The sequence below is a fragment of the Scyliorhinus canicula genome, chromosome 13 (genome assembly GCF_902713615.1).
Source record: "Scyliorhinus canicula chromosome 13, sScyCan1.1, whole genome shotgun sequence".
NCBI lineage: Eukaryota > Metazoa > Chordata > Chondrichthyes > Carcharhiniformes > Scyliorhinidae > Scyliorhinus > Scyliorhinus canicula.
Genome location: NC_052158.1, coordinates 121,028,291 through 121,054,338, shown reverse-complemented (window position 1 = coordinate 121,054,338; position 26,048 = coordinate 121,028,291). Strand labels below are relative to the sequence as shown.

The 26,048-nt window shown below is 42.8% G+C and overlaps 1 protein-coding gene across 2 annotated transcripts; it reads right to left on the bottom strand.

Moving 5' to 3' along the window:
• Positions 1-623: 623 nt before the first annotated feature.
• LOC119976054 (lysosome-associated membrane glycoprotein 3-like) lies at positions 624-25,816 on the bottom strand. 2 transcript variants are annotated; one of them, XM_038816173.1, is made up of 6 exons: positions 25,648-25,816; positions 21,160-21,566; positions 18,731-18,847; positions 14,080-14,140; positions 12,641-12,814; positions 624-2,591 (listed from the first exon to the last, which is right to left on the bottom strand). In XM_038816173.1, exons 1-6 carry the CDS (start codon positions 25,688-25,690, stop codon positions 2,455-2,457), a joined length of 939 nt encoding a protein of 312 aa, XP_038672101.1. In that variant the 5' UTR covers positions 25,691-25,816; the 3' UTR covers positions 624-2,454. The 2 variants fall into 2 exon arrangements, with proteins under 2 accessions (XP_038672101.1, XP_038672100.1); XM_038816172.1 differs by lacking the exon at positions 624-2,591 and adding an exon at positions 10,129-10,550.
• Positions 25,817-26,048: the final 232 nt, after the last annotated feature.

The following is a 26,048-nucleotide window of genomic DNA, read 5'->3' as shown; positions in this document are numbered from 1 at the left end:
AGATAACGGGGTAAATTTTCCGATTCTGCCTGCTGAGGGAATTATTGTAGGTGGGACGGACAGACAATTTGACAGGTCGTTTAAAGAGCACCATTGACCTCGGGCGGAAATCTCCAGTCTCAGGCCAGGGTCAACTGGAAAATCCTGCCCAAAGATACAAGCATAAATGAGGTGTCAAAGAGAGAATTTTATTTTCATAAATGTCAATCAAACCTATTCACAAGACAACACAGGTGGCTACTATTAGCAAATGAATTGTGGCATTCTAATTATTTAATTAAACCAGTCAAACCGATGATATGAGGTGATTATAGTTTGAAGTTTACGTAATAAAAATACAAATCTGTAAGACTCACAGACACTGCAACTAAATGTCAATAATTCAATATTATTGCAGAATGCAAAATTTGGACCGACCTTTTTTCCCCCTTTTATTTATAGGTGGAGTGGAGTGATCAGACTGTCTACATTTTTCAGAAAATGGCAGGTTTACAGTCTACAGAAAGCTGGCATGGACTTGAGGCCAAATGGCCTCCTTCTGCACCATAGCGACAAGCAAAATAAATGAACGTGAAGTTAAAAGAGCAACATAGTGTAACCATGAATAATAACTGCACCCAGTATAATGTTGCCAGTGTGACGGCAGGCCTTTATTTTTTTTTTAAATCTGAAAGAATACAATATGTTTAAAGGATATCAAATCTTTGTAATATACATCAATTACAATTATTTACAACTTACAGATATGAAAATGTATTGCTCCTTACAGCCCCATAATTATTCAAGCAAAGTAGTAGTTTGATGCAACTATGAAGTAATCACAGACAAAATCAGAGCAGCAAAAATCAATTCGAACCTACTTTTGTCAAAAGCATTTCTAAACCTAGAATAAATTGAGTTTAAATCAATGTTGCTTGTAGAGCTGGGAAGCAAACTTGTCTTTGCAGTTATAACAATTTTCTCTACACAGTAGATGCACTTGCCCACACAGCCTGATCAACTTTCTACAATCGCTGGTAACCACCACATAAAAAGTAGTCAATGACATAATGTCTCAGTGACAAGGAGTCCTGAAATGTGACACCTACAGGGTAGGCTGTACATAGAACATAGAACACAGAACAGTACAGCACAGAACAGGCCCTTCGGCCCTCGATGTTGTGCCGAACAATGATCAGGCCCAGTACAAGTCACATTTGAGGGGTGATGGCAGAAAGGAAACGGCTTTGATTCACTTTCACCAGGCTGGTTAAAACACAGGTTGGAGTGCACTTGCGCAGAAAATAAGGGTTCAAGAAAGATAAAGCACAATTCTTTTCTCGTCGCGAACAGAAAACCTTTCTTGGTCGATTGCAACTCTTCGACCAACAATGAATAAGTGGCATTCTATCATTTTGCCCTAATTATCCAATCAGTTTGTTTCCTTGAGCAGCAACCCACATTTCAGCTGACAGAAGCAAACCAGAAGCTATACAAATTTCTTAATTATTTTTTTCATTCTTCAGTAGTCACCAAGTATCTTTACATTTTGAAAATGTGTCTTCACAATAATCCTGTGATATTTTAAAAGGCATACTTGTTTGAAATTGCAACCCATACATGCGGTATTGTAATACATTTACATTCAGAAATTGCAGCTCAGCTAATAATGATAATAATCACTTATTGTCACAAGTCGGCTTCAATTAAGTTACTGTGAAAAGCCCCTCGTCGCCACATTCCGGCGCCTGTTCGGGGAGGCCGGTATGGGACTTGAACCCGCGCTGCTAGCCTTGTTCTGCATTATAAGCCAGATGTTTAGCCCACTGTGCTAAACCAGCCCCTATTCAATTTCTAAAAATTCTGGGCAATTAAAAATGACCAAATTTACGATTTTATTGGTTTCTGATGCCACTTCTAATTACTGAAAGTAATGATGGTGCATGATATTCCTTTATTTCTAATGTAAAAGAAAGAATTTCACGAAACAAGCTGAAACTAATCATTTTAAAAGACTTCAAAAATACAGTAAGCTGAGCTATCTCAAGATAGTGAAATAATCATTGGTGTTTTCCACAATGTTGACAAATTGTTATTCAATGTTCATACAATATTTTAGAAACCAAATTTAATCTGATGTACAGAACCGAATCCGTGCACATTTATTCAGTCCGGACCAGAAAAATGCTATACTGCTCCAAAATGCATTAAAAAAATATGGTTTTAGTTCTCAATAATTCTTGAAGGAATAAACGAACACACACAAAAAAAAATCACATACTGAAGTATGATGACTGAACATCTCAGCTTGAAATAAGAATCTAATCCTCCATCAATACCTCAGATACGCACATTTAAACCAAAGCCAATTTCTGTGGGAGTCGAATGAAGGGAAAATCAGTTTAGTTCAGCCCCAGATGCACATTTTCAACAACAACCAGAAGTTTCTTCCGCCGACAACCTGGTCCTCTTTCCTCAGATTCGCTGATAGCCCACAAATCTTCGCCGCCGGCAAATTAAGTACACAACGATTACAGCGACGATCAATATAAAAACAGATATTCCGAATAGGATGGGCACAATAAATTTAGAATCCAAGGCACATTTCTGCACTGTAAAAAGAAATAATACGAGTAAAGCTCAATTCATATACTTTTTTTTAAAAAATTACCATCAAATATGGCAGACAATATGATCTGGCACAAGTTCAATACTAGATAGAATGCCTGGAAAATGGAATAAATTAAAATCAACTACCGAAATGCCCCTTAATGTTACTATTTTTTCCCAATTGATCAAACTTCATAACATTACCAACAGGCTAAATTAGTAATTTGTAGTTTGTTAAAAAGTGAATAGATGGGGCGGCATGTGGCGCAGTGATCAGCACTGGGACTGCAGCACTGAGGACCCGGGTTCAAATACCGGCCCTGGGTCACTGTCAGTGTGGAATTTGCACATTCTCCCCGTGTCTGCGTGGGTTTCATCCCCACAACCCAAAGATGTGCAGGTTAGGTGGATTGGCCACGCTAAATTGCCCCTTAATTGAAGAAAAAAATAATTGGCTACTCTAAATTTATTTTAAAAAAGAATGGATTTTCACAATGTCAAAGCACAATCTCACAGAAAGCATAACTTCACGTGATGGTGTTAGGTGAATGTTTCAAAACAGGAGTAAACCACCTGGAAATATCAACCTGCTTTTTTTTTCTCTAAAATACCAACGCAAGTTCTACCTTTTTCATTCTAATTGCTTATATTTTCCATACATACACCTTGATACACAGAAACATACTTGAAAACAGAAGGAGAAGGCCATTCAGCCCTTCGAGCCTGCTCTTCCATTCATTCTGATCATAGCTGATCATCAAGTTCAATTCCCCGATCCTGCCTTCCACCATATTCCTTGATCCCTTTAGCCCCCCCAGCTATATTCATTCTCTTTGAAATTACATAACAATACTTCTATATTACATTCAAACCCGTTACTTGATCTAACATCTATAGTCAATTACGGTAATATGCTCCAGATTCACTTGGTCAGTTTAACATAAGATTATGGCCACGATTTAATAGGGGAAAAAAGAAGTATTTTGGACGCTTTTCGCAGGGTAATTCTTGGTGCCTGCAGCACCGAGAAGAATCCAGAGATCAAATGGGGCTCTTTTTTTCTGGCTTTGGCGAGGAATGCTCCGGCGAGGCCGCACGCCTTCATTTCCTGCACTGACGAGCTCAGCTCTTACAGGAAGAGATCAGGGCACCATTTTAAAATGCAGTCCCAATCTCTCAATCACTCACCGTAATGTCTAGAACCAATGCCCCAAAGTACTTGGTAGGGGGTCCTTTTTTAAAAATAAATTTAGTGTACCCAATTAATATTTTCAATTAAGGGACAATTTAGCGTGGCCAATCCACCTACCCTGCACATCTTTGGGTTGTGTGGGTGAAGCCCACGCAAACATGGGGAGAACGTGCAAACTCCACACAGTGACCCAGAGCCGGGATCGAACCTGGGACCTCGGTGCCGTGAGGCTGCAGGGCTAACCCACTGCGCCACCGTGCTGCCCTTGGTAGGGGGTCCTTGAGCCCCCCCCCACCTCAAAAGGGCAAGGCACCCCCAGGACCAATCCCCAACATGGGAAACCTGGCACTTACACTGCCAGCCTGGTACCATGACAGTGCTCTTGGCACCCTGGCAATACCCCAGGGCAACCCTGGCTGTGCCAAAGAGCCAGTCTGACAGTACCAAGATGCCTGGGTGGCAGGAGTGCCAGCCCACAGCTCTGCCCAGAACATGGCAAGCCAGGATCCTCCAATGGCCTGGCAGACCCCACTAGGTGCCATTACACCTGATCCATGTTTGTGTGGACCAATGCTAAACAGCGCCATGGTAAAGTTGCCCAGGCAAAGGTGTCCGATCCCAGGCCTTGCAAGACTCCGACGCAAAAATATTTAAAAGTGAGGCTAACTGCTCACTGAAATATGCAGATCTGCATCCCGCTAAATGAAGGGCAAATCCAGATTGTGATGTCTCAGACAATCTCGTTAGATCTCATGAGGCGTCCCGAGTGTTGCAAATCTCATCCCATCCTGAGTCAGGGGTGGCGGGGTCTTACAATCACGCCCTATGTCTACTTGATTTGGATGTTCCAAGAAGAAACATTCAATTTCTTTCACTATTTCAATCAGATTACCTTTGACCCTCTCGGCAACATATGCCTTTAAAAAAAATTATATTATAACTGGTAAGGGGAGGGGAGCACGGTGGCGCAGTGGTTAGCATTGCTGCCTCACGGCACCGAGGTCCCAGGTTCGATCCCTGCGCTGGGTCACTGTCCGTGTGGAGTTTGCACATTCTCCCTGTGTTTGCGTGGGTTTCACCCCCACAACCCAAAGATGTGCAGGGTAGGTGAATTGGCCACGCTAAATTGCCTCTTAATTGGAAAAAATGAATTGGGTATTCTAAATTTATAAAAATAAAAAATTAAAATAACTGGTAAGGGATAGATATATCAATGGGTCTGATTATGGACTGATAGAATTCTGATATCAGCTTGAAAAAAAATCCCATAAAATAACAAGTATATTTTACTTTGTGTTAAAGAGTGGCCTCACTGCCAGGGGATTCATACATGTGTACATGTGACCGTTTTGCTCATAATCAGGTATGGTAGTATAATTGTTTGGTTATTGGTCTAATAATTACAGGTCTGGACTAATAATCCCTAAAGTTTCGGGTCGCAACCTGCGGGTGGATCCTGGGCAGGTTTTAGGAGGGTCGCGGTTGATCCTGATTGTGGGAGAAGCGTTCAACAGCCGCTGCTAAATGTAACACCGAGAATGGCAGCCGTCGCCACTTTTTAAATGAAAATAAATAAGGCTGTGTGGAACCTTCCAGAAGAAGCGGCAGCAAAGAGGTCATGCGCCCTGTATACACTTGACGTCAAGCACCTTCCATATACCTGCTTTTGGCATCAAATCATGGAGCAGTGTTAGAACATAGAACAGTGCAGAAGGTGGCCATTTGGCCCATCAAGTCTACAACGACCCACTTAAGCCCTCACTTCCACCCTATCCCCGTAATCCAATAACCCCTCCTAACCTTTTCGGTCACTAAGGGCAATTTATCATCGCCAAACCACCTAACGTGCTTGTTTTCAGACTGTGGGAGGAAAGCAGAGCACCTGGAGGACACCCACACAGACACGGGGGAACATGCAGACTCCGCACAGACTGACCCAGTGGGGAAATCGAACCTGGGATCCTGCCGCTGTTAAGTCACAGTGCTATCCACTTGTGCTACCGTGCTGCCCACATTTTCAACAGTGTTGCTTCCATTTTCCAGCTGCTGGCAAGAAGACTGTGAAAATGGACAATTTTCAAGTAAGGGCTGGCCGGATACTCAAATAGGCGGTATAACAACTGGACAGGATCTCAACAGAATCTGCTGGAGAGAGCTGCTCAAGACAGTCGAAGGCAGGACCGAGCAGTGCTAGCTCTGTACAGAACTCGTGGGCCTCTGGTTAACAACCGACAAAGAAGAAACTTAGCTCAGGACAAAGCAGCATAAAGATGATTTAAGGTACGGTTTTGTAACCTGTGCCAATGTAAATAAGGATGTAAAGCCAGTGTGTGTTATATGCAGGAACGTACTGGAAAATGAGAAAAGTTTCAGATTTTGAAAGCGAATTGGGAGGTGAAAGTTTTCTTGCGGTCAAGACCCCAGAGTAAGTTGTTAACTTACAGCGGATGCCAAACTAAAAGACTGCGGCTGTAACTGATCTGTGACACCACATTAAAAACACACCAAATGTCCATGAAGCTGTCAGCATTCTGGAATACCATCTCCTAGGAGTAACTAGTAAAAGCTGAGTAAAACAAGCATTTTGTTGCTACTGCCCTTCACACTGACCAACATATGCTATGTTGCATTTTATATTTTCATAAAGCTGACTGCACTAAGGAATTAGCCGCAATCTGCACTGGATATGCACATTGCCCTCTTCCTCTGAGCCTGCGTCCTCTGAACTTAATTCAAGTGAAATCGCAAGGACCAAGTAGGCCTGCCTTTTGAATGAAGGTAAGCGAACATGGCATGGGTCACAACGTGGGTCTCACAGGTCAGCCGGGTGGCAAAAGTGGGTCCCGGAAAAAAAGTTTGAAAAACACTTGTATTTATAGAACTGTTGCAGTAATGTTTTTATAAATCCTGGGTTAACATACAAGCAGGTGGTGTGACTGCAAAAGATGCAATGAAGATGTTGCAAAAGCAATGGTGTATCATAAATAATTAAATGGTTACCTATTATAGGGCGAACGGACTTTTGTTCACACAAGTAGGTACCCTGGGGCTGTGTTTCACCTTAGAAAGATAGTCATAAAGACAGCTAATGGGATAGAGATTATGTAGTTAAAAGGAAGGAGCCAGGTTTGTAGCAAGTAGTTTAGCTTGCAGTCGGCTAAGGTAGCTTTTGACTTGTTAATAGGCTTGGCGTAATTGGAGATATTTCCTTTGAATGTTAAAAATTGTTTAACTTATTTGAAATTGTAAGCTATTTTCTGTGATGTTAATGTAGTTGGTCCTGTGTTAAGAATAAAGTTTGTTTTAAACTAAAAGATAGCGGGCAGGCGGGAGGGCTCCCGTTCGGGAACGGCATTGTTGGGGATTAACGCATGGTTTTAGGGGCAGCAAAGGCAGTAGAAAAAAAGTCAGGAGAAAACACAGGGAAGGGAAATGTCGAGGATCAGTAAAAAAAAACGAGCGTGAAAAAAGCAGCTGAAAGTCCGTCGGGGAATGGAAAGGTCACTGCGGGGTTGGTAAGGAAAACGAAGGCTGGAGCACCAGGGGAGGCCACATTACTTACAGCTGAAGATGGCCATGGAATTCGAAAGGCAGTTCACAAAACACATGGAGGCAATGAGGAAGGAGATGGGGGTGGTTTTGAAAGTGCTGGTGGAGGAGGCGATTACCCCAGTGAGGGCAGTGGTGGCGAGCACAGTGGCGGAGGTGCAGGAGCAAGGGGAGGCGCTGAAGGAAGTGGAAGAGACATTATGCAGCACAGTGATCAACTTAACCTTGACGGGGAAGGAGATGCAGAAGGTGATAGAGATCAACAAGAATCTGCGAGGCAAAATGGAAGGCCTGGAAAACAGATTCAGGCGACAGAATTTGAGGATTGTGGGGCTGCCCGAAGGAGTGGAAGGACAGAGGCCAACTGGGCATTTTGCCACGATGTTGGCAAAACTATTGGGGGGGGGATCCCTCCACATATGAACTGGATCGGGCTCATCGGTCGTGGAGGCCTGTACCAAAGGCGAGTGAGCCGCCAAGAATAGTGACTCTGTGCTTCCGTAGGTACAGTGTAAAGGAGAAGGTCCTGTACTGGGCTAAGCAGAAGCAGGTGGTGCAGTGGGCTGGAGCTGCTATATGCGTATACCAGGACTTTACACTGGAGCTGGCAAGCAGGCGGGCTGCCTTCAACTGGGTGAAGAGGGCACTGTACATTAGCAAGGTGCAGTGAGACATTGTATATCCAATGAAGGCGAGGGTGACCTACAAGTTCAAGGACTTTTATTTTGGGACAGTGGAAGCAGCAGAGGAGTTTGCAAAGGCAGAAGGACTGTGGCAGAATTGAGAAATGGTCATGTACCGATGTAGCCTCATTACTGTATTTCTTTGTTTCATTGTGTAGTGTATGGGCTACAGGAGCCAACGTTGTGTATATTTGTACAAGGGAAGAAATGGGACTTTCAGTCGTAATGAGGGTTCTTTGGGGTGTGGGTATGCGGTGTTTTTGTGCTAAAGGGGATTTCTGGGTTTTCCTGGGGCCGGGCAAGGGAGAAAATAGACCCGGGCAGAAGCCTCCATGCTGGCAGGTTTAAGCCGGCAAGTGAACGGGGGTGATGGGGCTGCGACCATCAGAGCCTGGCAGAACAAGGTCCGATGAGTCTAGCCAGGATGGAAGGAACCAAGGTTTTGGGGGGGGGGGGGGGGGGGAATTTTACAAGAGGAAGTGGAGGAGGAGTTTTGGGGGGGGGGGGGGGGGGGGTTGTTTACAACTCTTGGGTGTCATTTGCAGTACTCTTTCGGAGGCTGGATGGCATGGAGTGTCGGGGGGACGGACGACACAAACACACACCTATAGGTTAATAGTGACCATGGGCGATTCCAGACTCCTTCCTCTCCTTTTTTATTCCACCGTGGGAGGGTTTGTTTTATTTGATGCAGATATCATCAGGTGGGCCGTTGATTAGGGTGGTGGGAGGACAGGATCATTGTTGATGTTAAGGGTATTGACTTTGTATTTGTTACTGTTTACTGCTTGTTTTGGGGGGGGGGGTGTAAATTTTTGAAAGTGTGAAAATGGAGAATAAAATTTTTTAAAAATAAAAGATACCCATTACTCAGTGGAATTACATCTGGGGGTTACCACTGTGCCACCACAAATTTTACACATTCCTACCATGTTGTCTGATATTTGCAACTTTTGATCAGACTCGGAACATCATGGCCTGCCAAGTGCTGGTGCAAGAATAGAGATCATGGTTCACAATCTGCTGATCAAGATCAGCCCAGCAATAGCTAAATTGGGAAATTTGCAGATGACACAAATAGTTGTGAATCAGTGGTTTGGTTGAGTGGGCAGAGAAGTGGCAAATGGAATTCAAGCCAGAAGTGAGAGGTAATTTGATGGCAAACAAAACAAAGGGACTGGGGGAAATATTGAAAGGGGTTGAGGAAGAGAGAGCGCACGAGTGCATTTTCACAGGTCCTTAATACCAAGAAGTAATAAGGATAATAAATTGCCCCTTAAATTGAAGAGAATTGTGTACTCGTAAATTAAAAAAAATTTGTGACATTAGTTTAAAATAAAGAATCTAGTTTTTATGGTATGGATTATATTGGTCAATTATAATAACTGAAATCAAAGTGCATTACTTAAATCTGTTTCATGACTGGTCCCAAATGCAAGGTTATATTAGCCCATGCCTAATCAATTTTATTGAGTTCCATGATCCTTGCTTCTGTATTCAATACCTTGACCAGGAAAACATTCCATGTGCTTTCTTGACAACCTTGTCCCTATCCTGCCACCTCAACTTCACTGCCTCGCCCATCTCTCGCTACTAAAATCTAAGAACCTATTTGGAACAATTGGGTGTAATATTGGTCTAATTTTATTGCTGCCGTGAAGCACTTGGTGCCCTATCCATGTAAAGCTATTGCTGTATTTGGAAAAGGAGTTTACAGCTCTAGATGCACTGGTGAAAGAGGGCTGAAATGCCCCCCCCTCCCCCCCCGCCATACAGGGGGTCAATGGCAATGCTCCCTTCTACTACCATCACCAGAATAAAATAGTGAAATTGTGTAGTTGCAACTTTTAACTTGCAACTGCAAACTGGAGTAAAGTCACACCCAGGTTGAACGATCAGTACCTAAATCCTGCTTTCCTATTGGCAAATGTTGCTTGACCTTTTCAGCATTTTTTTGCTTTTGTTTAAAATTTCCATAGTCGAGATATAAAAGATCACAGGCACAAATCATGCTTCAAAAAGTGACCACATGGATGAATGTCACTTCCTGTGGTTTAATAATGATACATGCAATGACCATAAACCGATCCTACTTGCAAGAAAATTCTACAAATAGACAGTTATAAAAAATGCTTTATTTTAAGTGAATTTGCAGGGGGTATGCAGAACAATTTAACATAGCAGCACAGAAGTTCGGTTCTACAACTAGTTTCAACCAATGTTTCTAGCTCTTGGTCACTATTAAATTTTCAGACAGCTTCTCTTCCCTAAAAATACTTTGTAAAAAAGGTTCTGTACTGTTTTTAAACCAATCCTGGTGAAACTATAGGAATGAAGCACAATTAGCGAATTGTGACTGTTCAACAGTCTCTGATCTTGGCTGATAATTCAGTAGTCTTTAACAGCTTCATAGCCTTCCGATGTCCGTCTTCTATCAATTGTATACATAGTGACCACGGTGAGGACCAATCCCGTCAAAGCAATTCCCACTAACACTGGAATTACTTTACTCTCAGCATCCGCTTCACATTTTTCCTCTACAATTAGGAGTCAGAAGTCATTTTTTAGGAAATTTAACCATTTTGGTCAGGTATGCAAAATAGGAAAGAACTGATGCAAAATTAAATTAGAAATACATGAAACAAACTGACATGGAACAGAATAAAATTCAGTTGCTTCTGGGTTGGCATTTTCTGCCTCTCCAGCTCCCCCAGAAACAAAAGAGTGGTCATGCACAGTCGAAACACAATGGTCAATTGGAAAAAAAAAGATCAACTTTCAAAACATGTCAAGTTTAGTCTAATCACGTGCAAGTAACAGCTTTTGCTGATTGACAAGAGAATGTAAACGTTTTAAAACACAAATAATGTAGTCTAGAGTCAAATGATTCTAAATTGACCATATCATGTTGAACCTGAACAGATGGTCTGTTAGCCATGTGGGACTTGCATAGCAAATTACAATCAACCAACCAATGTGTTTATTTTTTTTTAAAAGATCAGAACCGTTCATAGTTATCCAAGACCTGCATGAACAGAGCAAACAAGTATCACAAATATTGCAACTGAACCAGGATGTCAGAGCAGAGAATTCAATGTCATTGGTAACAATCTATAGAATCCACAGTGCAAGAGGCTATTTGGCCCATCTAGTCTGCACTAACTGTTGACCACTCTACCTAGGCCCACTCTCCCATGACCCCATGCATTGGTCATAGCCAACCCAATTCAACGTGCGCATCTTTGGATAGTCAACACCCAGGAGGAAACCCATGCAGACACTCCACACAGGGACAGTCACCCAAGGCTGGAATCAAACTTGGGTCCCTGGCACGGAGGCAGCAGTGTTAACCACTGTGCCATCCAACAGAACATGCAAGAAAACAATTCATCAATCTTAAGGAATTGAATATCACTTTGGCCTAGCTCTCAAGTTGTACAACACCATTTACCCAATTCTGGCCTTTTCAGCACCTTTATTTTGTTCCATCATTGATGGGTGTGCCTGCAGCTGCCTCAGCCTAAAACTTTTCCCCACTTTTTCCTTCTAATTGTTAAGAAAGCTTTTGGTCATCTGCTGAAGCTTGACTCATTTCCCAACATCACAAAAACACCAAGAGGTGCTTTATAAACAAAAATGTAACACAAATTCAGTGCTGGACAGAGATTATTTGACTTGCTGTATTAAAAAAAAGGCTCACCCATATCCAATATTTGAAAGGGGAGGGGCAGTCAGTGATTTTTCACAGCTTGGGAGGAGTAGGGCATCGTGAACAGCAATGGAGATGTTTAACTGCTCACTTGTTTGCTATGATTGGACAGCAAAGAATTCAAATACCCAAAAGCACCATTGATTATTTAGGTGAGAAGTGTGTGGTAACAATTTTAAATGTACATCTCAAGTGACTAAACCCATAGACTACCTTTAGCACCACTGCAATTTCCCACTCCCAGGGCCTTCAGGAAGGTATTTCAACAGGCATTTATAAAGCTTTGGGAAACAGATCAGACCCCCCCCCCCCCCCCTTTGAGAGCGAGAGCGGCTAACCACTGTGCTGTCATGTACAACATTACAGTACTAGATAGAGTTTCGCCCTTTTTAATTTGATTTAAATTTGTTACTAGCAAGGACTAGACTAAAAACTTCACCAAGTTAACCACTCAAATACAGGAAAGCTTAAGCCAAAGAAAAATTGCCTTATGTACTAATTGGAAAGTGGAGAAAGTTGTCAGTCAATCCAGGCACACATTGCATTCGGAATCTTGACCAAATACTTCAATTTCTTTCAGGCAAGGCAGTTGACAGCAAAGTTATCCAGTGCAAATTCTAGGTATTATTTGAACTTGAGAACTCTGTTCATTTGGTGAAGTAACTCAGTAAATCTTTATACCAGGCAGGCCAGCACACTATCGCTGTCCAGCTTAGGCTTGGGCACAGGTGGAGTGTTCTCTCCCCATAGCCTCGGCTTTCCTTTGGGCACTACAAATGAACTCAGTTTCAAACTTTATTCACAACTTCGCACTCTAATTGGCCTAAATGAGGCAAGGCTAATCATCAATAAAAACATCAATGTCCCTACACAAAAGTGAACAAAGAAAAGAAAAAAAAACTTTGGAGATAATCTTACCTGGACCAAACTTTCCACCTGGAACACCAAAAGCCTGAAGTTGAGTATTAACAATCAGAATATGCAATGAATCAGTCGAAAAAGACACAATCTGCTCGCTATTGCACTTGTAGGAATACCCAAGTGTCGTCCTGAACAGCTTCATATGATTTACAGTGCCACGATAGGAGGTTCCTGAAGAAAAAAGACACAAGAACTATGAACTGACCTAACATAGCTGCCCATTATGTAGGTCTACCATCAGTGGACCAACCAGGCCAGGTTTTATTTTCCTCCATTATAATGTTTGGACAGAAAAATATTTAGCTGCACAAATCAGATTTTCTCCCTAGAAAATTGGTTGTATAATAACGAAACTGATCAGACTAGAAAATAAAAAGAGCGCCATCATTGGAATGAGCACGGTTGAAAGTATTGCTAATTGAGGACAATGCTTCAGAAGCTACAATTACAAGTATATGGCATTGATGCAAAGCAGATATTAACAAAAAAAGAGGGAGAGGGAGACAGATAATGCGAGTAAGAGATCATATACATCATATCAGCATAAAGATTAGTTGTAGATGATTGATTTAAATATTAATAAGCAACTGTGTATTCTTTAGGATTGTGTAGTAGCACGGTAGCATTGTTGATAGCCCAATCGCTTCACAGCTCCAGGGTCCCAGGTTCGATTCCAGCTTGGGTCACTGGAGTCTGCACATCCTCCCCGTGTGTGCATGGGTTTCCTCCGGGTGCTCCGGTTTCCTCCCACAGTCCAAAGATGTGCAGGTTAGGTGGATTGGCCGTGATAAATTGCCCTTAGTGTTGGGTGGGGTTACTGGGTTATGGGGATAGGGTGGAGGTGTTAACCTTGGGTAGGGTGCTCTTTCCGGGAGCCAGTGCAGACTTGATGGGCCGAATGGCCTCCTTCTGCACTGTAAAATCTATGTGTCAAATCCAAATTAGTATTAATAAGTTTATAGCTTTGTTCATGCTCAAGCTCTTTTGTGGTCTTTGTGAACCCACCAACCATCCTGAATTTAGCAACCAAAGACACCATAAACAGTTGCCAATATTTTACAATTGTCCAAGGTGGAGATTTTTTTACATCACCATCCTACCAAAGTGGTGTTCACCAGGGATCTGTAATTGGGCCTTTAAATAGACAATTCTCTATTCAAGTTGGCAGACAAATTAGAGGGAATACCCACATTATGTAGATGAATTAGTAATGTAGTAATGTAGATAAATTAATAAGAAAATGCAAGTAAACAAGGTCTCAATATAGTCACATTACACTGCACCATTTAGATGCCTGCACTCCTGCTGGAGGAATTGACACAGGATGTCACACACGCAAACATTGAATGAGGGAAAGCTCATTTATCCCCAAACTAAAAGCAAGCAAAATGCTAAAGCTATGTTTCACATTTCCACAAGTTGATTATAAAACTCACCCAAGTTATTCATGGCATTCAGAGCAACACTCATCTCACTGACATAATATTGTTTTCCATCCTGCAAGTAAAAAAGGTATTGTGTCACAATAATTACTTAAAGTTAAAAAAAACAGAACTGGAGTTAGAGATAGTTATTCAGGAATGTGGAGGGGGAAAAGTTACAATCACTGGATGATTCTGAAGCATGTCCTACTGTGTCAAAATCAAATGAAATTCAGAGGTGTTATTTCTGTTTTCAATACCAACATTTTTCACTGAAAAGTTAATAAAATAAAAAAATGCTGGATAAACGCAGGTCTGGCAACATCTATCGAGTGAGAAATAGGGAGTTAACAAAGTCTAAATAACCCTTCTACAAACCTCTCTCCACAGATGTTGCCAGACTTGCATATCCAGTGTTCTTTTATTTCAGTTTTCTTTCACAAGAAACAAATGGTACAAAATTAAAGCTAACAAAAACTGGTGTCAGACAGGCTGTGAATTATGGGGCGGGATTTACCAGCTGTTCACACTGTTGGGAAATTCCAATCCCACACCGGCACATGGATTTCCCGATGGCGAGGGGTTCTGTCAATGGGAAATCCCATTGACAGCAGCAGGGCGGGCCGCCTCCGCCACTGAAAAACATAAGCAGCAGGTGCAATTTATCTTTCATGCCTGTTGTGTAGAATAGTTCAAGGGCTCCCTGCAGTCATGGGTTTAGTGGATTAGTGTATTAAACCTGGGAAGTTAGAGATTAACAGTGAATTGGAGATGAAAATAAAAGAGACAAGTGTGCAGGCATCTAGAGGAATGAGATGAGATTCTTCCAGTAGCCATAAGCAGAATTCGGTCACATCAGCCCATTGTGTCTGCTCTGCCATTCAATCATGGGTGATGCTTCTTATCCCCATTCTCTTGCCTTCTTCCCATAACACCCCTGAACAAACAAAAACTATTTCTGTCTTAAAGACAGGGATTTGGCTGCCACAGCCTTCTGCAGCAAAGAGTTCCACAGATTCAACACCCACATACTGAAGAAATTCCTTCACATCTCAAATTTTAAAGGATCGTCCCTTCAGTCGGAGGCTGTGGCCTCAGGTTCTAGTTTTTCATACTAGTGGAAAATCCTCTCCACGTCCACTATCTGGGCCTATCCATATCCTGACAAGTGTCAATAAGATCCCCTCCTCCTACATCACAATGAAACCCATAGTCCTCAACCACTCCTACTACAACATGCTCTTCATTCCAAAAAGAATTCTTATAAACCTCCTCTGGACCCTTCCTATGGCCAACATATCCTTCTTTAGATACAGGGCCCAAAATTGCTCACAATACTCCAAATGGGGCTTGATCAGAGCCTTAGATAGCCTCAGAAGTACATCCCTTGTATTCGAGCCCCCCTGCTCTTATTTGTGCTTCTGATTTACTAAGCTTTGTCAACCCATCCCCATTTAGAAAATAGTCAATGTCTCCATTCTTCCTACCAAAGTCCATAACCTCACACGTTTTCCACATTGTGTTCCATCTGCCACTTCTTTGCCTGCTCACTCTCCTTCAGCAACCAGCCCCTCTCCTGTCCAAGTCCTTCAGCAGCCAGCCCCTCTCCTTCCTCAATACTACCCAGCCCTCTGCATATCTTTGCATCATCTGCTTAGCAACTGTGCCCTCAGTTCCTTCTTCTAAATCATTAAATGTATATTGTGAAAAGTTGAGGTCCCAACACAGAACCCTGAGGCACACCACTAGCCACTGCTGCCATTCTGAAAGAAAACCCTTTATCCCCACTCAGCCTTCTGCCAGTCAGCCAATCCTCTCTCCACGCTAGGATCTTACCCATCATCATGGGCTCTTACTTATTCAAATTATAGCCTCCTTCCTACATGACACCTTAAAGGCTTTCTGGAAATCTAAATAGATTATATCCACTGGTTCACCTTTGTCCAACTTCCTGGTCACCTCCTCAAAAGAATTCTAACAGATTTGTCAGACATGACCTCCCCTTGACAAAGTAACAAGATGAGTAGGTGTCTAGAGACAGGTGTAAATGGCTCTCAGAAAAATGTTTACCGGAGATCGGTGGGGCTATACAAAGCAAGGAATTGGAGGCGCAATGGGTAGACAGCAGAACCCAGAGGTGAATATCGAAGAGACTGATGTACAACTGCTAGCACTCCCATTGGGGAAGGAGTCTAGTTCTTCATCCACAGCAAGACAGGCCAGTTCCATCTATAATCAGAGCTAGAGAGGCTGTTTGATCTAACATTTAGAAGCACAACAGATTGCAGATAAATCTCCTCAGTACAGTTTTGCACCTTTTCACTGAAACCAGAAAGATGAAAGTTTTCCCAGACTTGGTCACCTAAGCAATTTGTGATAACGATTAAATGGATTTGACTTAAGTGTTACTAAAATTGGATGTTGCTTGGGAAAAGGAGTACCTACGAGTTCAGGGAATCATAGAATTTACAGTGTAGAAGGAGGCCATTCAGCCCATCAAGTTTGCACTGGCCCTTGGACATAGCACCTCACTTGAGCCCACATCCGTAACCCAGTACCCCCGCCTAATCCTTTTGGACACCAGAGGGGCAATTTATCATGGCCAATCCATCTAAGATGCACATCTTTGGACTGTGGGAAGAAACCGGAGCACCTGGAGGAAACCCATGCACACACGGGGAGAACGTGCAGACACCGCACAGACAGTGACCCAAGCCGGGAATTGAACATCGGACCCTGGAGCTACGAAGCAACTGTGCTCCAGTGCTCCATACTGTGGATACATTTTGGCAAGGAGGTAATTGGTGTGTTTAGTTAATATACTTTCCTTTGGCATGTGCTTTTCTTCTTTTTACTTTAGTATGCATGTTTACACACTGGGTTGCATATTGCTCCTCATTAATTCCAAACAAATATACACCAAGAACTGGTGTTTCAAGTTATCCTTCAGGGTTTGAGGCTCGCAGGCAACATCAGTAGGGCTCCTAACAGTGTTATCTGAAGAAATGTATTAATTTGTAGGTTCTCACCGATTTGAAGTATTGTGGTACTATTGCTGTTGGGACTGGAGGCAAGAAAAAGTGATTTAAAATAATTATTTCTGCAAGAATCTCAAATGTAAAAGCAGGTTATTGTTTAAAATGATCTATTATACTCCATTGGTCTGAATCTCTACACTGCAGAAGGCTACCATTTGGTCCATTGAAATCTGCCCCAAAAAAGAGCACTCCTCTCCCCCGCCCTATCCCCATTACCCCAGCCCACCTTTGGATGCATTGTTGATCCACCCAGCCTGCACATCTTTGAACTGTGGGAGGAAGCACACACAGATATAGGGAGAACAGACACAGTTACCCAAGTCCCTGGTGTGGTGACATACCTATAGGCAATATCAGATGGATGGTGCATAACCTCCAGCCAGTAGGTGGTGGTGCAGACACGATGCGGTCTCAAGACTGGACATGTGACCAAGGACTCCCATTTCAGTGAGACATCTGGCCATCAGGAGATGGTGGTAGGAACGGTAGCAAGACATACAGATGAAGAGTCGTGCGAGGTGGAATTCCAAAGAGTACAAAGTGTGGCCAAACGGCTACCCAAGATGGCATCCTGTATAGGATGCTGGGAGAATTGGCCAAGTTTAAGGACAAACAGGCCCATATGAACACCGATGAATAAACTGTAGCCCAGACTCATAGGAAAAAAGACCATCTCCAAGAACAATAGAACTATCCTGTCAATCACACTTTACCAGACACAGCGGCACCTAAACTCTTCTGGAAGGGCCTACCTGCCCCCAATACTTGCAGGATGGCCACTGGATGCCCACCCAGAAATCGATGTGGCAGCCCCCAATTGGACTTGATCAAGCCCTGATCAATTGATTGACAATGACCAGAGACCGCCCAAAAGGGCACAAAATCCAAGAAGGTTAAGAGGTGCTGCACCGCCTTAAATCTCTCTGCAGCGGCAACGGAACCCTTCACCAGCCAACACGAGGAAGGCCATCACCCTACCAACTGAAGGAAGACCAGAGCCAGGAACATACCAGACAGAGGACTACAGGATTCAGCACACAAAGGCCAATATGTGTCTGGAACTTGCTAGTCACTCTGGTTAAGTCAAAGTCTCGTATGAATTTGTCATGTAACCACATGTTTATGGTGTGATGTAATTGTGTAACTAGAACATTGAATGAACGTGAATAAATATTGTTTTATTTAAACAAGTAGACTTGCAGTCATTTGTCTCCTGTATATGGGTTAAGACACACTGTGGTAGCAACAAAATAAACTGCATGATATAACAGATTGCTATCTTACCACATGTGATTCACTAAAGATCCAGTTTGGACAAGTCAAGGTGTTTGGTAGATTCCTTTGTAAGGCATAGAAGACCAAACAACACCCATTGCTTTGATGAACCAGAGCTAACCACTGTGCCACAATTAATCATTGATTAATCAATTCCATACAATCCAAATGTTCACCATAATGTACACTTTCAAACGAATCTTGCTACTTTAAAAACACCACAAGGGGCAATATTGCACAGATCCAAATTTGGGAGGGATCCCTTTTCACCATAAATTCATCATGGTCCAGATATTTCCATTAAGTCAACTGCAGCTGTGTTTTATCTGTACTTCATGATTTATGTAACTCACCTTCACAAAAGTGAAGTTTACAAATCCAGAGTTGAATTTGAAGATAATCCAGGATGCACCATCCCCACATTTCCCTGAAACTCTAGTCTCATCTGGTGGAATATTGAAGTACAGATCCTGTGAAGAGAGTACATGTTAATGCATTGAAGAGATATAAAAGTAACTTAAAACCAAACAGATCAAAAAGAATGCAACGGAGCACCATTCAGGAAATCCAAAAAAAATACTTTGAATTGGAGGTTGGAGGGGATAGTCGAGGTGGACAGTAGATATGCGGAGGCCCCTACTAAAGGGTGCAGGAGGAGGAAGAGATTGCAGAAGCAGTTTGATAAGTTAACAGGTTGACGACAAGAAGGGCGGTGGAACAGTTAAGAGGGCAGGGGAGGTGCTGTATGAATATGAAGAGAAGGCGAGCCTTCTGCTGGCCGACCAGCTAAAGAGACGATCAAGGTGCGCTTACCTGTATAGGATGGAGCAGAAGGCGTATGGGACAGTTCCTGGATGGATTGGAGTTTCCAAGGTTGGAAGAGAGGAGGCAGGCATTGGAGGAGCTGCTGGGGCTGAGGGTGATTGACAGCATTAAGAGGATGAAGTCAGGGAAGGCTCCAGGGCTGGATGGCTTGCTGGCAGAGTTTTAGAAGGCATTTACAAGGCACTGCATTTGTTGTGGGTTTGAGAGACGTTGGAGAAAGAGGAGTTGCCAGGGACACTGATGCAGCCGACGATCACACTAATCCTGAAGAAAGATCCGTTGGGATAATGGGTCGTATAAGCCCATATTGTTGACGAACACAAGATATAAAGTGCTGGCTAAGTTGGTGGCAGGAAGGATGGTGTGCCAGGGGTGGTCACTGTGGAGCAAACAGGTTTTGTAAAGAGTAGGCAGCTGTCCAGTATAAGGACACTGTTGAATGCAGCCAAGACTCAGGCTGTGGGGCAGATGCCAGAGGTCATTATCTGTATATGGATGCAGAGAAGGCTTTTGATTATATGCAGATGACCTGTTCTTGTTGTTCACGTTGGACCCATTAAAGAGCATGGGTAGAATCATGGGAATATTGGAGATTGAGGGCCTTCTCTCGGTACAAGTTAAATGTCGGGAAGAGCAAGGGTTTCTGGTGAAGGCAGCAGGGTTGTGGACAACTTGGCGATTGTCATTTAAGGTAGCGAGGGAAAGGTTTAGGTACTTGAGGATTCAGGTGACAAGGGGGGTAGAATTTGACAATGTTGGTGAAGTAGATCAGGAGAGCTTAAGAGATTGGATACATTACACTCGTGGGCAAGTTTAAAGGGAGCTGGTTGGTACAGTCAACGATCAGGATGCGGCTGCAGAGACACAAGTTGAAGGAGATGTTGGTGTTGACACCACTGTGCAGGAAGCACATGTTTAAGTCGGGGGGGGGGGGGGGGGGGGGGGGGTGGAGACTGAAAGCGATGTTGTTTGCAGGAGAGACTGGATATTTCCCAGGTTGCCAGGATATACCCTATTGAACAATTGCTGATCCCAGATGGGTCAGGAGAACAGGAAGTGGGTTCTTTCAAGGGCGGCCGATAAGTGCAAGACGTGTGGGCGAGGGCTGCGAATCATGCATACATGTACTGGGGTTGCAAGAAGCTGGAGAGTTACTGGAAAGCAGTGTATGGAGACATTATCTAAAATAGTGGGGGTGCCGATGTTGTGGCCTCTAATTGCCCTGTGAAAGCTTGCTGAATTGGAGGTTGGATATGCCGCCGGGGGTGGCGGCCTGGCTGGGGGACTTGTATGACTTTCTTCAGTTGGAAAATATCAAATTTGATGGGGGGTGGGGGGCGGAAAGAGAGTCGGCAGAGGGCTTTGAGACACAGTTGGGATGTTAATGACAATGGGGGGAGGGGGGTGGGGACCAAAGAGGGTTGGGGTTTAAAAAAAGGGGGGAAAAATTGGCCTACATTATTGGTGTTATTCTGAACCACACAAGACCATAAGACAAAGGAGCAGAATTAGGCCACTCGGCCCATCGAGTCTGCTCCGCCATTCAGTCATGGCTTATATTTTCTCATCCCCGTTCTCCTGCCTTCTCCCCATAACCCCTGATCCCCTTGCCACATGCTGTCCATCTAGCTAATTAGCAGGGTTCCAGCAGGAAGATAATGCTGCATTATTGATCTTTGATATTAAAAAAGTTAATTTTACTTTTGCAGAGTCTTGGATATGCAAAAATGTTTATAATTTCCCCCGGATTGGCTAACAGATCCAAGTAAAGGGCATTGCATAGGTTTGGATGTGCTCTGGACTGGTGGTAAAGCATATGGCAAGTTCATAAGGGCAAATTTAAGTGCAATAAACATCTAATGCTGTTCAGTCAGTGCAAAAATCAGATTAGTTGCACTACAATTGCTTCATACTTTGATGACAAAATGGAAGTATAGATGGAATTAAAAAACTTTACCTTTGCCTTTTGCTTGACAGAAAGCTGTACTCCAATTGTTACCTTGATGCAAGTAACATTTTTGAGAGAAACGTTGTACTGTCCAGTATTTGGCAGTGAAAAATGTGGCGTCAAAGTAGGAAGCACAGTTGTTGTTGCATGTGCAGTCGTGGTGTTCTGTGCAGTTGTGGTGTTGGTCACATGCACAGTTGTCGCATTGGTCACATGTGCAGTTGTCACGTGCTTTGTTGTGTTGGTCACATGTGCAGTCGTGGTAGGATGAGGGGTAGTGGTCGTGGTAGGATGAGGGGTAGTGGTCGTGGTAGGATGAGGGGTAGTGGTCGTGGGCTTAGCAGACACGGCCACTAGATTTGGCACATCTGACGATGCAGCACCTTCTGTTAAAACAGCAGAACTTAAATGGAAGCCTGTAAAACAAGAACAATTAACGATAGATCACTGAGCAAATTGAAGACCCACTCTTTCCTCCTCCTCACCTTGGGTCAGGAAAACAGTTAAGGGATTTGTGTTTATATTGTTGAAGATTAGAAATAAGGAAGATTAGAAAGGAAGGAAGGAATAGATTTAAATGGGTTTAGTGGCTCTGTCGTTGGACTCTGCTAGACAAAAGGCATTGTATGTGTGTGGGGATTTTATTCAGCTCAAACTTATTTCTATTGTGCTCGGAGAGATTTATGGCCTGAAAATCAGACATGAGGTTGGAGAAATAAGGAATTGTTGCTTAGCATCCAGGATCACCACAAGGCTAGAGTGTTTTTAAAAATCGGATTTTATTCTAGTTGGTATAGGCAGCAGCTGGAGGGACCATTTTGTCAGCTTGCTAGAAGAAACGCCATAAAATAGAGTAATGTTAAGAAAACAAAAAAAAAGTGAGTTAAATGAAGAAGTTTCCAAGATGTCTGAAGTTAAGAACAGAGGGAACTAGAACAGGATACTGTTCAGTAAAGCCAAAGATAAAGCTGAAAAAAGTTGGCACACGAGGCCAGAAAAAAAAAAATATCTGAAGTAATTCTAAAGTTTGAGATTTTAGCGGATTGAGACATTAGCCTGGAAGGAGGTGGAAAATCTGGAGCTGGATTCCTTGTTAAAACAGTGGAACAGACAGGTGGTTAAAATTGTTACCACAATTACTGTTTATGTTTCAATGCCTGCCGATTTTCCTGCCAAAGGCGTTGTTCACGGAGATTGAAGGAAAGATTACCTTGTTCATACGGGGAGGGAAGTGGCCAGAGTTAGAACAGTGCTGCTACAGAGGGGAAGGCAGGCAGGGGGTTTGGGTCTTCCAAATCTGATGTATTATTATTGGGTGACAAATGGGGAGAAGGTGTGGAGCTGGGTCAGAGGGGTTGATTGCCAGTGGGTCAGAATGGAGGAGAGAGGGAGGGGGTAGGGATTGAAGGTGCTAGCAACAGCACTGCTCCCAGTGCAATACTGGAGTCTGGTAATAATAGCCTCATTGAGAATTTGGAGGCAAGCTTCGCCAACACTTCCAGGTTGGGGGCAGGGTCAAGGAAATTGCCGATTCAGGGGAACCACAGATTCGAGCCAGGGAAGTGGGATGGAAATTCAGAAATGGGAGGAGATGGGGATTAAGACACAAAAGATTGGTTTCTTGGGGGCCAGTTTGCAGATTGAAGGAGCTGGGAGCAAAGTATGGGCTAGAGTGGGGGAAATGTTCAGATACATGCAGGTTCGAGACTTTGCCAGAAAGGAGATAGAGCTTCCCAGTGGAGCCGCCACATTGCTGGAGGAGATGCTGATGACAGGGGGACTGGAGAAGGGGGTAGTGTTGGCAGTTTACAGGGCTATTTTGGAGGGAGAGGGGGCACCACTGGAAGGGATCAAAACAAAGTGGGAGGAAGAGCTGGGAGAGGATATGGAGGAGGGGTTCTGGTGTGAGGTGCTTCAGAGTGTGAACGCCTCCACCTCATGCGTGAGGTTGGGGCTGATAAAGCTGAAGGTGGTATATAGAGCACACCTTACAGGGGCGAGTATGAGAAGGTTAAGTTTGAACTGAGGGGAAGGATGGAGGGGTTCTACAATTCATGGGAGTTATTCATTATGCACTTTCAAGTAGTGGACAGCATTGACCATTATAATAATATCGCTTATTGTCACAAGTAGGCTTCAATGAAGATTTATTGTGAAAAGCCCCTAGTCACATTCTGGAACCTGTTCGGGGAGACCGGTATGGAAATTGAACCCGCACTGCTGGTGTTGTTCTGCATTACAAGCCAGCTGTTTATCCCTCTGTGCTAAACCAGTGGGGGGGGGGGGGGGAGAATCTGTATGTGTTAATGGTGACTATGGGAGAGCCCTGATTCCTTATTGTTATTTCGTTATGTTAACATGCGGGCAGTTGGGACTGACATTATATTAGTTATTGTTTATTGTTGGTGGGTGCAAATTTGGGAGAAACTGAAAAAGGAGAATAAAAATATATATTTTTTTAAAAAGTGGAGCAGAAGCTTGTTCGACAGGATAGTTGGAAAACCTGGAGTGGATTATTAATGCAAATAGCTGATGCAAAAGCATGTTTGAAAGAGATTTAAAGCATGTATTTGAGAGAGTGGTGCTTGGAAACTTGGTGACAATCATCATAAGATTGGTTCATTATATCGGCTATTTGGTTTCAGTGGAATGTTATCTTTGAAAACTAGAAGAGAAATGTTTGTTGTTAAAAGCTAACGTGTAGCCCTGTGACTGTTCCTCCACATTTGGTTACAATCTTTTAAGTCAGGGCTCTATTCTGGAATGTTCCCATCCAGTACCAACACCAGCTGATATCATAATACTTCCCACCCTCCCAATATCCTCACCACTTGTAGGCTTGGTTATATTTAAAACAAATTAACATTGTACAGCAGAGAAATATTTGGAAAGCAAGATGTTAGTTTGCTAATTCAGTCACTCAGACTAAAAGTTGGCCCACTGTTTCAGTGAATCAATGATTTATTAAAAAAAAAGGTCAAAAGAAAACGTTTTTCATACACACATCAGCTAAACATCCATTTAAATAGTTATTTATCCTTATCGTCCCAAATGAAGACAAAAATAATTATAATCCTAGCCAAAATTTAGTTTTACTGTTGTTTTGCCATTTTCTTACTATGAAGGTCTCCAGAAAAGGGCTACATCAAGAGATACATGCTGAGCCAGCAACTGAAGCTATTACTAAGAATGGGTTTTATTGAAGCTTACAAGTCTGACCTTCAGGAAGTCATGAGCTGTAGACAAGAAGCTGACTGACAAAGAATTGAAGCATGTAGAAAAGCAGGATTTTTTTGTAGGCAAGAAGCATCAACTTTAGCAGCAGTGGAAGCTGTACTTAATATGTACAGAGATAAAGCGGAGAAGTCAAATTGTAAACAAAGGCCAAAGTGAAAGATTTTAGTTGATTTGCATTTATATTTATAAGACCATTTGTATAGCAGATGTGCATTATGAAGGTTGCTTGCAAAGGCCCTGCAACATGAAGAATTGAATTAAAGTGTAAACATGGGAGGATGAATGGAAGGGACTTCGCCAGTAATACAAGGAAGAGCAATCATTAAGCTTTTGGCTGTCTCTTCCACTCTGGCATCTCTCAGTACAAGGAACATTTGCCAAAAAGCTGCACAGTATTCAGAGAAATTCTGGCTCTTTAAACAACAATATTTCAAGACAGAACAAGATATTTTAAAGCAAATACACTTTGCTTGATAAATAAAAACTGATCCAAAATGGCAACACAATAGTCACAGATACATAGATATGCAGAAACTGAATTACCAGGCAGCTACCTACATTCATGCAGGGGTCATTAAAATGCCACTGAGTTAGCCAAATAAAACAGACATGACTTTGGGATTCTCATTTTACTCCGTGCAGTCAGTCTTTAAAAAGGCATCTGAAGAACAAGCAGAGCGTCCCCAGCTGCCTTGAAAACAAGTATCCCTCAACTGAGACCGGGATCTTGTTGTACAGGTGGGAGGATAGTTTGGTAGAAGAGTTCAAGAGTCAATACTCCCCTCCCCCCACCCACATGATGATGATTTCTGTGACAACCCGAGAACGTTCCAAGGCCATCTTGAAATTAAAGTTCACTCTGACACTTTCCGAAATAAAAGTTTTAATAAGTAAAAAAAATGAATGCTGCAATCCAGGACAATGTTCTTCTGTAGGTCAGAGCGATTTGCTGCCCACCTCATGCATTTTCCACATTTTGCTCGGATCAAAATATTACTCAAAACCAAAGGTCGAACTTACTACAGTGCTACTGTGTAGGATCCTCTGAGTAAGAACCAGTAGCTTTCACTTACTATTTAGTAATTTAAAAAAAAGTCACTTAGCAACTCCAAAAAAATATACAACTTCTTCAAGTTATTACTGACGGAAGTATTTGTCATCACGAAGATGTTCCCAGCTTCTCAGGAACCAACCAGCGAAAGGTACACCTTTTAAAGAAAGGATAACTAAAAACTTTTTTTAAAGCCAAAATCGACTTACCGCAAAACACAAAAGCAGAAGCAAGCAACACCAAAATACTCATTTTTTTTTCTCTCCCTTCACCTGCAAAGCAGCTTCTTTTTGAACTGGTTCAGTTCCAACCTACTCCCGGTCAACAACTTGCGCAGTAATAATAAAAGCTTAAGTCACGGGACGGTGGCGGGGTGGGGACAGGTAGGAAGTGAGATCAAAAATTGGGCAGCCAATTCTCACGAGTTAAAGCTGCGAAAATGTAGCAAAACTGGATGGGATTGAATGGTAGAGACAATTTACCCCAGCTCGTGCAATCTTTCTTTAACTGCCTTTAAAATAACCCTCACCTTGCCAGTTCGCTCTCCTTTAAAAAGTTTGTTTTCTTTCAATATCAATCTTTTTAGGCAGCTGCATTTTATAGTACTGAG

What these genes read in the sequence shown, in the direction of transcription:
- LOC119976054 (XM_038816172.1), bottom strand. Translation starts at nt 25,690, where the DNA reads ATGAGTATTTTGGTGTTGCTTGCTTCTGCTTTTGTGTTTTGCG. An exon ending in GAATGCCATGAATAACTTGG is followed by an intron (nt 12,815 to 14,079) that starts GTGAGTTTTATA and finishes TTTTTTCTTCAG; the next exon opens with GAACCTCCTATCGTGGCACT. An exon ending in AGGTGGAAAGTTTGGTCCAG is followed by an intron (nt 10,551 to 12,640) that starts GTAAGATTATCT and finishes TCCTAATTGTAG; the next exon opens with AGGAAAAATGTGAAGCGGAT.